This window comes from Manacus candei, unplaced genomic scaffold (genome assembly GCF_025592945.1).
Source record: "Manacus candei isolate 608988 ecotype Guabito, Panama unplaced genomic scaffold, ASM2559294v1 h1tg000011l, whole genome shotgun sequence".
NCBI lineage: Eukaryota > Metazoa > Chordata > Aves > Passeriformes > Pipridae > Manacus > Manacus candei.
Window position 1 is genome coordinate 14,689,669 of NW_026138059.1, and position 14,473 is coordinate 14,704,141.

Below are 14,473 nucleotides of genomic sequence, written 5' to 3' on the forward strand. Positions count from 1 at the left end.
ATTTAGTGTAGTGGATCATAGTTCCTCTACTGACACCAACAGGCACTAGACCCACCAAGAAGTATATTTCTTAACTAAAAGTCACACAGCAAGATACTAATAAAAAATGTCCAGAAATTTTTTTTGCATCTTACCCTCTGCTTAAAATTAGCCCGAGATCCAGTTTTAAAGTCTATCATCAAGAGAGTAAGGAAATGTCAGTTAACAGAGTTTCTAGTAACTGTTTCCGGAAAATATCTGATAGACAGACGGTGACATGTTTCACTGTGATTTTTTTTAATTCACTGCTTCTGACTGCAGATCAACATTTGCAAGAACCTTACATAATTTGCATCAATCATAAATAAGAGGCTCTCTCCTGTGGATCATTAATCTGATAATACTCCAGTTTATACCATACTGGGTTAAGGTCTCTGAGGTGTGGAATGGGGCAGCACCCCCAGGCTGGTCTTGACTGACAGCTTCTCCAAGGTCTCCCAATGAGGCTCACAGGGGCTGGGGCATGGGGCAGGTCATCACCTCACCTTCATGAAATTTGACCAGTCCCATTACCCCCCCCGCCCAGCTGGTCCAAGACAATAATTAATGCAATAATCCAGTGTCTCACAATGCTTCTTGGTCAAGATCAGAGGGGTCATCTCCAAGGGGGATCTTACAGTAGGCATCTGCTACTGACCTCCGAATCAAGAGAGTAAGACCAATGGAAAAGTATTTGGATCACTTAAACAAGTTTTGGGTCACAGAACCTGGTTCTTATGGGTGACTTCAACTACCCCACACGTTCATTGAAAGAACAATACAGCAGCTCATGTCACCCACCAGATTTCTGGAATGTGTAGAGGACTGCTTCTTCCTTGTACAAATGTTAGATGTGCCAACCAGGAACAAGGCACTGCTGGCCCTGCTGCTCACAAAACAAGAAAGTTTGCTTTGCAATATCTCAGTTAGGGATAGCCTTGGATGCAGCAATCATAATACCATGGAATTTGGGATCCTGCTGACCATGCTGAAGGTTAGTATTAGAACAAACATTTTAAAGTTTAGAAGAGCAAATTTCAGCTCTCTCAGAGCTAAATTGTGAAGGATTTCATGGGAAGCTTCCATGAGGAAGCTAGTGAGTGCTGGGAGCCTTTCTAAACTCTCTTCCCAGAAGAACAAAAACAGTTAATCCCCTTTTAAAGGTAGGGAAGTAGCCAGAGCAAGAGACTACCTTGGCTTAACTGTGAGCTTCTAAGTTGGCTCAAAAGAGAAGCATTCCAGAGTTGGAAAAGTGGACAAAAACCTGTTGAAAACTACCGGGGCACTGCCAGGGTATGCAGAAATGCAGACAGAAAAGCAAAAGCTGAGCTCGCATAGAAACTGGCCAGACACGTAAAAAACAACAAGAAAGGGACAATTAATAGATGCAGATTGGAAATTACACGTAGATGCTCAGTCAGTCATTCAGAAACAATCCTCTAATAGGACTAAAGGGGTGACAATAGCACTACTTTTAATATGGAAGCTTGATATATGTGTTAATTTCATCAAATGAAATCATACCCAAAGCTACCAATCAAACTGGCTGAAAATCAAGAGGTTTTTCTACAAGTAAGGAATTCTGTTTTTCTGTTTGTATTCACTGCAGTCAGAGGTCCTCCTGACTTTCTCTTTTTGTTTCTGGTTATGCTTCCTCTCAGACTCACCATTCCCACCATCATACATCTTACTGAAAAATGTGTGTTAAATGTGGATTTAAATTAGCATGCAGTGTGGAGAGCTCAGAAAGGTTCTACAAGTATGCTGGGATCCTGATTCCTTCCTGACTGTTATTGGTACTTTAGCTGAACAGCCGGTGTCCACCGAGACTCCTCCCAATCCCCCCCAGAGGGAGAAGGAGGAGGGAACAGGGGGGGGGGGGGGGAAGAAAAAAAACTTGCAAAATTGAGGCTGCTAAGAAAGGCAGTTTTATATTTACGCAGAGAAGAAAAAAAAAACTATAACCACTATACACACAGGGAAAACTAAAAATAAAGACTACTTCCCCATGAAAGGTGTTTTCCTCCTCTGAAAACAGCCATCTATCCCATGCAACCATCCCAGAGGAGAAGAGAGGGAGTTGTTTCCTTCCCATCTCTTTATATCTGAGCTGACATAACATGGAGTACCTTACTGGTAAAATATACATCAGGTGACCTATCCTAGTCCCATTTCCCTCCCAGGGAGGGTTACAAACCCACTACACTGACCTAGCAATGTGTCACTTCCATTTCTCAAAAAATAAACAGTGTGAGATTGAAAACAACAAATTAAGAGGTTTCTAGGTTATTTTTTCCACAAATTCAATCAATGGTTGCACACAGGTGCAGTCTTATATTGTGTACTGAGAATCACTTGTCTGGGGAGAAAACTTCATGCACAGCCTAATTTCTGAGGTCCATGTCAGTTGCTTTCACGAATCCTTTTGGAGGATTTTAGACTAGATTTTATGAGATGCTAATGATCACACTCCAGTATAACCAGGGTTGTGGTTTGGCTAAGCTACTCACTGCAATCACCCTTCCACAGGCCACAGCTCTGGGCAGGCTGCAGCTACCAGGCACAGTGCAGTTGGTTGCTCTGGCACCACAGGCATCAGGAGCCCAGCAGAAAGGTGCTGCTCCAAGAGATAATGCTTTCTCCAGAGAAAATGGAAAGACGCTGGAGAGCAAAAGCACAGCTGCCAGGTGGAACCACCCCTCCATGTATTACAGACATCACTCTGCTCTGCAACACAGGAGAAAGGCAACTCTTGCAATTGCTCATCAAACTATCACCAGTTTTTTACAAAATTTTATTTTACCTTGAATGTCAAGCATATTACCACTCTCTGATAGTAGGACAACAGAAAAACAATCCATTAGAGAAGTCACTTATGAAGCATCAGTTAAGTTCAATACAAGATTCTGCCTTAATTTAAGAAACGGATTTTAAATTGTCATAGGAACTGTGGCTTTGCTCTTTATGTAAAAGCAAGCAATACAACTCATTAGCAAAGCTTACAACGAAAATTACACACAGCTTGTTTAAAATGAAAAAGGAAACAGCATAACAAACATTGCAGCTGGTCAGCCACCAGCTAGACCTTTCTCCTTGTAAACCTGCTTCTTCAATTTGGCAATGCAGTCCTTGAGGAGAAACAGCAAAGGGTATATAACTTAATATTCCATTACACGGAACTGTTACATCGGGGTTGTGCAAACATTTTTTAATCTTTAATTTTGTCAAATCACAGCTACTGTATCATAGCCAGCTGTATCAGTCTTTCGTTCTTTTTTTATTTTTAATGCTATTTTCATGTAAGTTGAATCACCCACACGGAACCTTTAAATCTTTAAATCTTTAGACAGTACCATCTTCAATAAAACCTTGACCCTTGAACAAGTAGTTCTACCCTTGCATTTCACCTCAGTTTCAAGCACAGTTGCATGGCAAAATAGGTGATATTTCTTCCATGATTATTCAGATATTTATCTTAATTTATAAGAATCTGATATAGGCTTTCGCTCACAGAACATCTGGAGCCATGACATATGAAACGTACACAAGCCAGTGAAATTCACACACATATGAAGTCAAAGCCAGCCACATTCTTTCAAAATCAAATACTGTGTATGCTGGCTGCATGTGAAAAATTTCACAGTAACTTATACCTGACCAATGCCATTTAAGACCTAATCCTGCTCCCAGTGGTGTTTCCAGCAATTTTGCAAAGGACTTCAGTGGTAAAAGGAGAATTATAGGACACTTAAATACTAAATATCAAATATTATAGTTAATTCCTATAAAAACTCTTTCAAAACAGATGATATTCAACCAGTGCAAGGTATAAAAAAAGTCATTGGGGTTTTGGAGTTTCTTGTCTAAAGGAATGTATAACCTTTGGGTTCGTTATTTATAATGTTTATAATATTTATAATGTCAGAGGTACTTTTGTTCCTGCTTATTGGATTATTGCTGGTCACCTTCCTGAGATTTGAAAGACCATAAAAGACAAGCACCATACCTATTCTTCTAAATTATCATATCACAAATTAATAATTTGGTCCTTTTCTAAATGGATCTCTCCCCACAATTACACTAAAACATAGTGATGGATCACAAATTCCAGGGGGTCCAACCGGTCCAGGCATTCCCGGAGTACCACGATCTCCATCTTTACCAGGCTGCCCACGCTCTCCAGGACGTCCTTCCTTACTCATACCTGGCGGACCTTCAGGACCTTAATAACACACATGCAATAAACAAATACATGACTACTGAAATAAAAACAAGAGCAAGAACAGATCCACCCCTCCACACACACCCCTGCTCTTTGGTGAAGTATGCAGATAAAGAAAACATTTCCTGAAAAAGACACTCCTTGTCACAAACTGCTTATATGTTTATATACACAACATGATACCTTACTAAGGTTTTTTTAAAAGCACATGGAAAACACTTTAAATAAAAATAACTTTTACAGGAAAATATAAAAATCTGCTTTAGCACACTGTTATACTTTACATAATCTGGAACCACCATCACATGAATCAGTCCCCCTATTTCTATTTGTTACTCTGGATTTGGATCAGGCCCTAATATTTGCTCCAAACACCCAACTCTGCATTTTTTATACATACATTATTATTAGGAAGAATATATTCCCTCACTAAGCAATGCTCACATGTCACATAATCATATCAGGGCTCAGTTTTTAGATAATGGCTGATTTCAGGATCCATCTATCAAATGTCTCAGGTACCAATCTCTACAAGACATCTTATATTAAATTATGTATTATATGACAATTTATAAGGGCATGTAAGAGACAGTCATTATCCCTAAAACATATGTGGCAATTAAGATATGTACAAACTACTTCAGTTTTTCCCAAATCCCACAAACACTTATTTGGAAATAATAAATTATTAGCATGCACTGAATCTGCACAGCTGAACCATCCCTCACCTGGAGGTCCTGGGGGGCCTTGGATCCCAGGAACCCCAATTCCTTGATTGCCTTTTGCACCGTTTTTCCCTGGCAGTCCTGTGAATTAGCAAACACAGGTATATCTTTGCACACTACTTTCATCCAATGAACTAGGAAGTCAGCATTTGATAATATTTATTGAATAAAATACCTAATATTTCAAAAGCAAATAATAGGATGTAAAACAAGCATTTTCTTGTAACCCACACAGTGCAACTGAGTTCTAAATTATCCTAATTTCTACTCGATTTAGAGCTGATATAGCACTTGTTAAGCAGACAGTCATTATGAGCTGAGGGAATAGATGATAGGCAATTAAAAAAATTTGCTGTCATTGCTTTCCAACCGGCAAAGACTTTAAGAAGTTGTATGACAGAAGTGTAAGTTATTCACCAGAGTCGGTGTGGAATACAGAATATATAGACAATCTTCTACAACATACAGCAGAATTAAATCTCCACCAAAGAAATACTGAGAGTGTAAAAATATGAGCTCTCTTACACTTACAACCCAGTGAATTCAGTTTCTTCATAGAGACATATACACATTTTTCCAACTCTTATGGAATAGCCAGACCTGTTAGTGAATGCTTCAGAGGAAAACTGCACATTCTCCTATTGGAGAGGAAATTATAAAAGCACTACAGGCAAATCTTTATTACATCCCAAATGAATTTGATGTTCTAGGTCACAGGTAATGTCAAAAAGAAAGTAAATATTTACCAACCATTTGTCTGCTTACCCTTGGCACATTACTAGTTAGCTGTATTTTATACAGCTTTCCTGATTATTTTGATCCTACCAGTTACCAAATTATGGACATCACCCAGTCTCTTTCTCTAGTTCCAGACTACATATGCATACTTAATATAAAGTCTGCAAATACATCAAAGAAATCAGTTGGAATGTTTGGACAGCTGAGTTACCTGAATGTATAAACCTTAGCTTGCTTAAAAAGAATCCAGAATGTTTAAGAAAAGCATAAAGAAAGGAGTAAAAATCCTTTTGAGATAAAAAGAACAAAAGGACAAAAACTCAGGAAATCAGGGGGAGTCTAAAAGTTGTCACATGCCAAAAATCAGTGCAGCTAGTAAGCAGCCAATGAATAAATACTGTTCCTTAAAATAGCAAAACCAAACAAGTTTGGAAGAAATGAAACTAGAAAACATGGAAATGCATTGAAATCCATGTCTAAGCATATCTGATCTAAAAAAATAATCTAAACACAGCTAGAAACATTTACATGAGACTAAGAACTCTCTAAAAAGATCAGAACAGTTTGACTACAGTAGAACTGAACACTAGCTACCTTGTTGAGTTCTTGTATTTTCTCTTCTTCTGTCATGCGTTCTTCGAAAGCAGTGAAAACATCCACTCTGCACCATGTTCACAATTACACTCTGTCATAGAAGCCCAGCCATTCTCTTACTCCACCCTGCATTAACCCCACTCAAAACCAGAAGGAGAAAACCAAGTCACAAAGGCCATTTACACCATGACATATGCACACAGTACCTCTTGTCCCACGAGCCCCAGGGCGACCTGGGATACCCATCAGCCCTGGAATGCCATCATTCCCTGGTAAACCAGGAAACCCTCTTGGTCCTTCAGGGCCTCTTGGACCTGGTGGTCCTGGAAGTCCTGGGGGAGCACTTTGAGACTGACAATGGTTACAGCTTTGTAGTCTTCCACTCTGCAGGATGGCAGGCAACTGGGCTGAGAGAATTCAAACAAAAAATTGCTTAGAGTGTTGAAACAATAAAAGTAGTGCCCCTAACCACAAATACAAAATCAGTTTCATCTCTTTAGAGAACAAGATACCTTTAGGCAATAAGATGGTAAAGTATGGAACCTGTGGTGTGGAAATGTATCCACACCTGCAAGAAAACAAGTGATAAATTGGCAATTCGGAACTTGTTTTCAAGAAGGAGACTTTACAATTATCAGGAAACTTCTTTAGCACTTCAAACAAGGAAAAAAAAAACAGTAAAGAGGCTTTCAAACTTACTTCTCAGTACATCTGAACACACCTGTCGAATAAATTCTTCTGAAAATTCTCGTGCCTGAATTGAACAGAGAACGGTTAAAACAAGAGAGATCATGAATTTCTTTGTGGTTTTTAAGGTACTCAAAATTACAGGTTTGAGGTCCTGTACATACAGGTTTTCCATCTGATCCAGGTGGTCCTGGGGGTCCTCGATCTCCTGGCTGACCTCTGAGACCAGGAGGTCCAACCAAACCCTGGACACCAGATTCTCCTTTTTGTCCACTGATGCCTTGAATGCCTGGATCTCCTTTCTCACCTTTCTGGAATGAAAAATCCATGAAAAGCCAATCGTATCTTCAGCGATCATCTGGAAGCTAGGCAGCATCACAAAAACATATTCTGAGAAAATCTTTATTGATGACCTTCATAAAATTAATATAAGTTGTCACTAAATATTAACTTGATATTGATGAGACGTATTGAAGTTTTGAGATTCTTTGGTAACTGTTTCAGATACAATTACCCAATATAGCTAGAAACAAATTACCTTTTTTAACTTTAAAGAACCATTTAATTTACAAATTACTATTTAAAAATTAGTACTCATTATTAACATATGGAAGAAAAGGCATTATTCTCTTTTTCATGAGAATTAGAATTTTTTTCACAGTATGTTAAGTTCCTTAGAAGGCTGGAAAAATTAGAGATGAAATTCTGGCATCACTGAAGTTCTTGGAAACTTACTGTAATTATCAAGCCTTTGACCCCTATGTCTGTAGTATATAAGACAAAGGAAAAAATAGTTTGATTTGAGTTAGCAATTCTTTTGGTTTTTTTTTTCAGTTGACTGGTAATAACTATAGTCCATTTGCTTCACTGGAAAAGGTTAAAATAATACTGGAAAATAGTTTGATATATCTTCATCAAAGCAATGGTTCTTCTATGTATGGAAACCTACTGCAACAGTTCAAGTGGAACCCTTTCCCCACTCTGGAGCCAACAAAACATCAGTACAATGTAATTTGGTATATGCCCAAGATTAAAGTCAGTATACTACATTTGCTCTCTGATGAGTTTTTTCCTTCCATTTCTGCACAGCTTCTGCATGATATTATCAGTTGCCTCAAAATTTTCTTTCACTCTTTACAACTATTTTAGATAGAATTGTGGGAACAGGACTATTATATATGACAAAACTTACTGAAACATATAATAGAAGTTTAAGAAATTATGAAATACTCATGCACACAGTCTTCATAGACTTACACTGAATTTGAAATTATGGTATTTATATTTTGTTTAATTTTCTCTATTACTCATCAAAATTCTTCAGAATAAATCAGAAAAATTCAAAGCTTCCTGGCTTGGTCTAAATTAGTAACAATCCAGAATTCTCCACAAGAATTACTGCAGGGTAGCAAGCTTCAAATTCAGTACTGGATTATCTAGTTTTATGCAGAGACCTAGGCACTAAAATCAGATAGGCAGTACAGGTATCAGTCAGGTGCCTAAAAGTACTGCTGGAAAGATGACCTGAACAGCAGTCCATACCTTCAAAAGCTATACACTAATTCAGAAGTTTTTCCAAAGTTGTAATAACATTTTATTTTTTTGATATTGTCATCTTGAATGTTGTAGTAACAGATAATTGATCCTCTTATTACATCATGTAGATTTGTACTTGTTCATTTCTTACATAATTACAAATTACATAATTACAAAGGTGGTTTTTCTCCTTTAACATGGTCAGCAAGGCTCAGAGATAAACACATGGAGCATATGTAGCTGCCTGTGGCTATACTAGAATACTGAGATCTGAAAACCATTCTGTTCTTATAGGTAGGAGTTGTTTGGGTTTGGTTCGGGTTTTTTGTTTTGCTTTGTTTTTAATTACTTTTACAGCTATGGATGAAGTTTACATAAACGACATCTGACTTGCAAATGGATCTATTTGAACTAAATGAGTTAGAAAGCATTAAGAAACAGTGAATATTGGGAAAATGGCATCTACTGTAGAAAAACACTAGAGGCATGAAGCCAGTATAAAAATACCAGGACAAAATGTTGGAAGCATCAGCAGAAACTGCCTGAAGAACTTGCCAAAAAGTAAATGAAACTGCAGAGGGAAAATTTTCTGCAGTATATCTTGGTCTTTTAATGGTCAACCACATCCCATGTGTGGCCTTGTTTGTTGACCCTTGCTACTGGAAAAGAAAATTTAAAAAAGGAGAAGAGTTCAATAAGTGCTGAGAATTACAGGCTGAAGAAACTTTTTATTGAGGAGTCAGAGTCTAACAAAAAACATATTTTATGAAAATAGAAAATCAACTAATTCTATAGGTTTAATAAATAAACACAACATCATTATAGCTTAACATATAGTAAGAAAAATATTAAAATGAGTTTTCTGTAGAAATATATTATTGCCATGATTTAAAATATTTAAAGAAGTTAGTTCAATAGTATACAGTTTTGACAATGATTTAGCAAAACAATTATAAGTCAAACTGTAATTTAAGTATTTCATAGAATCACAGCAGCATGTGAAACAGTTTACATGTTAAAATGCATACAATTATTTAATTATCAGAACTGGGCTTCCACCTAATGTATCCAGCTATTGATATGCAACAATGTTTTAATTAAAAGACTTGAACAAAGTAATCTCTAAATAAATTTGTACTCTGATTTCACTAAACAATGAAATAAATAAAAAATAACCAACAAAATCAACGTTTTAAATACCAATTTTTTAAAAAAATGCAACGCAAAGATTAAAAAGTTTGGCCATAAATATATATACATTAGCCAAACACAAGGGAAAAAAAAAAAAAAGAAAAGATGGGACTTCTAAAAATATCCTGGAGAGTAACAAATGCAGCTTCTGACAAACCCCCTGCCATAGGCAGGAACACCTTCCACTAGACCAGGTTGCTCAGAGTTGTATGCAGCCTCGTTGTGGACACTCTCCCCTATGCCCCTCAAGTTTCAGGCTGAGCTGAGTTATTCTTGTATAGACTTAGTAGTAGAGAGAAAAAAATCTACCCTGCATTTTCTGAGTCAGTCTCAAAAAACAGAAACCTCTGAAAAAAATACTTGTAAAGGCTTTGCTAGACTCCTTTCCATTGGCTTTGAAATAAAGGCACACAAAGAAATCTCACTGGTGACAGTTAAAACACAGAAGACAAAGAGCTCATCTGTGGAAATCCTTACTACAGACTTTTACAGAAGCTGAAAGTACAGTATATCAGCAGAGCTCAAAAGGAATTAGGTAAACTCAACACTGTCATTGAATACAATGGTCTTGATCTCTAACTTATGTGCTCCAAACTTTCTGACTCCCCAAAAAAAGGGAAGGGGTACAAGAAGGATCTTCTTTGTGTGTCCTGTTCCTTATTTCTATATTGTGCCTTTCAATTATTGGTTACTGCTGAATAATATCATAATACTATTCTGTATTTTTATGAATGTATTTTTATTTTGCAGTGATCATAGAATCTCTAGATTCTTTTTCCTTTAAGTATTTCCTTTCCTGAACCACTTTTTCTCATTGTTTTTATTGGTTAGTTTGTTGGCTTTTTAATTCCCTTAAAATACATACTTGGCTTTAGTTATTTTTAAAAATATTTCATTTAACGAAATATATATTTCACTACATCTCTTTTTAACTAATATTTCTTTCTCTTCTCGATATTTCTCAATTAATTTCTCTTCTGTTGCTTACAGACATCTGAGAACAGAAGTAAGACTATAAACACACATTTTACAGATCATATAATTTGTGGAAACAAATGGAATAATTTTGTAATATTATATTTGTCATTACAAAAATATTTACCTCTCCTCGTTCTCCATTCAGTCCTTCTACTCCCTTTAAGAAATAACATGAAAAAGAATTTAAAAAGCAGGCTGAACCAAATTACTTGGCATCCTTTGTTTTCAATAATTAATCACAAATGGCAACTTTTAAAGATTCTGTGATTGCTATTGTACAAAAAAACCCCTTGCATATAATGATGAAAAATTTATACCATGGTGAATGAACAATTCATTAATGCCTTTAATATCATATACAAAGAGGATAAGTTGCGAATATATCATACATATTAAAAACAAACATAACATAGAGACAAAATCTTATTCACTTTAGAAAAGACAAAAGAAATAAAATTTTGTGTTCTAGTAACAGAAAACTGATTCTACCTGTTTAATACTGTCTTACGATGCATAAATTAATTTTAGAGCCTTTTAAATAGAAACTCAGTGGTAAGCCAGATTTTGCATGGTAGCAAAGGATTTTGGAGTCCCTTCTACCAGGTGCTTCAATAATGTTACTGACCATTAAGTTCCATGGCAAGTTGGCAGTTCACTTTTCTGATACACTCTTATGTGCAAGGGAATCTGTATTGTATCTTTAAGAAGTCTTGGAGTCTTGAGAAACCTTAGAAAGACCTAGTGTTGTATACCAGAAGATTTTTTTGGTTGCCAACCAAATCAGAAAAGCATGGGAAACAATTTTAGACTCAGTCTGCATTATTTTTTCAGCTTTCTCCAAAAAAAGAAAGCAAGCACCAGCAATTCAAGTTGCATCATTCTATGGGAAAAATAATGTTTCCTTTCACTATCACTTTCTTTTGCCTCATGATTAAAAAAATAAATAGATGAAAAAATTGTATATCGTTTACAAAAGGAAAACCCAGAATGTTTAATTTGTAAAATGCTAGAGTAGGACACTACATTTGTTTAAAATCAAAGACTGGTCTTTTAGTTTAAACTGCTTCTTTTAAAAAAATCTGCTCAGCTTTAATGTTGAACTACTGTTAACCTTCAAATGCCTGAGAGAGTTAACTAACATACAGTCTAGATCTCCTGCCCATACTCCACAGGAATCAGCTCCTTCTGGCTAGACAGGCAGCTGTATCGATGTCGTAATTCTGAAAAAAGCAGCTGTGGCTTCCTTCCAAGTCTAGTTTTAAATATGTACCTCTAACAAATACTTCTCTGTTTAGACACGACAGAGTATGCAGTTAACAAGTATTTATAAATACTAATAGTTATTTTCTGTGGTACAACAAGATAGCCAACTATGACACAATCAGAATACACTGGCCCAGAGTTAAAGAGAAACAACTGCATCTCACTGATTTGCAGCTGAAACAGGAAACATCTGTAATTTATGAGCCCAGAAGATGTCAATAACTCCCAGTAATGTCTAGAAGATAATGAACTGTATGAAAATGTAGCATGGTACATGCAAAATCTTAACATCGCATGTATTATTCTTACAACCTTTACATAAAAGCCACTTTGTGCTGTTATCTGCATTTTATATTATTTATAGCTATTTTATAAAACTATTATATAATTAAGGATTTAATACAATAATAAAAAAATGCACTTATGGTCTGTTTCTCAAGATATAATATCCCAGAAGCACAGAAACATGTAGCCTGGAAGTGATTTCCTTGGGTTCAAGTTCCTTTGCAGAACAGACGCAACTTGATCAACCCAACACACTGCCCAGACAGGTTTTGCCAAAATGTCTGTGAGCAGCCTGATCCAGTGTTTGACCACCCTCAAAGCAAAAGGCTTTTCCTCTAAAGCAAGCTGGGATTTTCTGCGTTCCAATTCATGTGCATTTCTTCTCATCCTTCTAGCATGCACAGCTGAGAAAAATGTGGCTCCATCTTCTCTACATGTGTTGTATTTGTTATTTTAAAGACATTAAGATTGTTTAAGAGGTAATTTATATAACTATGTAATCATGTGGTACATAAATATATTTCATGTGATGCAAAGACCTATCCATGTTGATGGAAGTAGTGTTAAGAAACAAATATGAATTGTGGTCTCAAACTAGGATCTCTATGATTTTCTTGAACTAGGATCCCTCTTTTAACAGTACCTGTAAGCCTGGATTTCCTTGTCTTCCTTTCTCTCCTTTCAGTCCCTTAAGAAAAGAAGCACATTTTCTTAAAATATACATTTATCTGGTACATGTAATTAAACTATGAAAAATAACACAAAGAGTTAAACCCTAAAACGTCATCCTAACCAGGACTAATCAGTCTGAAAAGTTACTCTTCAAGAGATCAAAGCAGAAACTGTGCAAAAGAATACAATTTCTACTCTGAACATAGAGGAACCAAGTCAGGATCTGAGCAGTGATATCATACTTTTTCTTGTAGGTATTACCATGATTTCAGATAACAAGAAAGAAAATTCCACTTATTACAGTACAGTAGGTAGGCCTGCTCAGGCCCTAGAAATGCAGCTGGAAATTCATACTGGGTATACTGGGCTGATTTTCATGAAGGAGAGTTACTGCTGCTATTCAAGCAAACTTTCTATGGAGCTTAATCTTATAAAAGTGCCTGAATTAACACCTAAAACTTGTATTGATAGCATTGCCAGATGATTTCACTAGGAACAAAGTTGATATACCTGGATACCGCTGTCACCTTGGTTTCCTTTGTCCCCCTGTGAAATATCAGAAGAAAAGTCTCCATTTCAACATGATTCATCTCAAAGACATGTAGTCTGTGTTTAAATTTAACACATAATTACAAGAGAAGCATCTAATAGCTTTTATTTATACTGAATCAAAACAAGTCACTTTATCCCCATGTACACAAAAACTGAGAAAACTCCAGAAAGCTATACTAAAAAAGGAATTTGTCATGGAAAGAACTATCAAAAAGAAAAGTGGATACTCCCATACCAAATAAAAAACTAAAAAATATGACATAATGAGGTGGAAAATCCAGCAGGATTTTATCCACTCCGTGCATGGGAGTGGAGAGGATGTAAGCAGGGAAGGAGGCAGTGTTTCTCATGGGTTAAATTTCAGCTGAATGCTAACCTCAAGTATGCTTGCCTTCACCCACATAGACTAGAGTATAAATAATTTCTGTAACACTTACTATAAACACACTGCATGCAGAAGTTATACATGACAATACAAAGAAAAAGTATTTTTTGAATGGCAAACCTCCTATATTTAAATTTAATCAAAATATTTAAGGACTAAGTTCTACTTCCACCCACTCCTTTTGACTTGAAATGTTTATAGTAAATAATTGGGGGGGAATTGACAATCAGATAGTGTAAATTGTACTTAAAAGTTAGTTATCTAGGTTTATCAATATGACCAAACACCATCTAATTGACACCGGAGAGAAACAGTCAGTGCTTGAAAATTATTCATTCCAATTAACAATAGAGGTATAAAACACGTACTCTCAAAATGTGCCTTTCTCTCTTCATTGATTGAAAAGGAAACTTAAAGTTACAGGAGATGGCTCTTACTCTAATTCTGACCTCTTAAACCCTTGTGACTCTGTTCAAACAGACATGAATCAAAACATTGGGCCAAGAACATAGTAGCTCAGGAAACAAAGACAGATCTTTGGGGGGTGTGCAAAACTGCACTTAGTAAAGAAAAGAATCAGAATGGAGATTTTTGGCTTAGTTTTGTCAGTTTTCTTGTAAGAGCCAA

General features: G+C 36.3%; 1 protein-coding gene across 1 annotated transcript in view; it reads right to left on the reverse strand.

Moving 5' to 3' along the window:
• Nucleotides 1–2,390: 2,390 nt before the first annotated feature.
• The window catches only part of COL21A1 (collagen type XXI alpha 1 chain), a 98,924-nt gene continuing 86,841 nt past the window's right edge, over nucleotides 2,391–14,473 (reverse strand). Inside the window, exons 23-30 of the mRNA XM_051777904.1 lie at nucleotides 13,420–13,455; nucleotides 12,881–12,925; nucleotides 10,814–10,846; nucleotides 7,149–7,295; nucleotides 6,997–7,051; nucleotides 6,504–6,704; nucleotides 4,969–5,046; nucleotides 2,391–4,240 (exon numbers count right to left, since the gene is read on the reverse strand). Coding sequence (XP_051633864.1) covers nucleotides 4,053–4,240; nucleotides 4,969–5,046; nucleotides 6,504–6,704; nucleotides 6,997–7,051; nucleotides 7,149–7,295; nucleotides 10,814–10,846; nucleotides 12,881–12,925; nucleotides 13,420–13,455 — 783 coding nt within the window. The 3' untranslated portion in view covers nucleotides 2,391–4,052. The remainder of the gene's footprint in view (nucleotides 4,241–4,968; nucleotides 5,047–6,503; nucleotides 6,705–6,996; nucleotides 7,052–7,148; nucleotides 7,296–10,813; nucleotides 10,847–12,880; nucleotides 12,926–13,419; nucleotides 13,456–14,473) is intronic.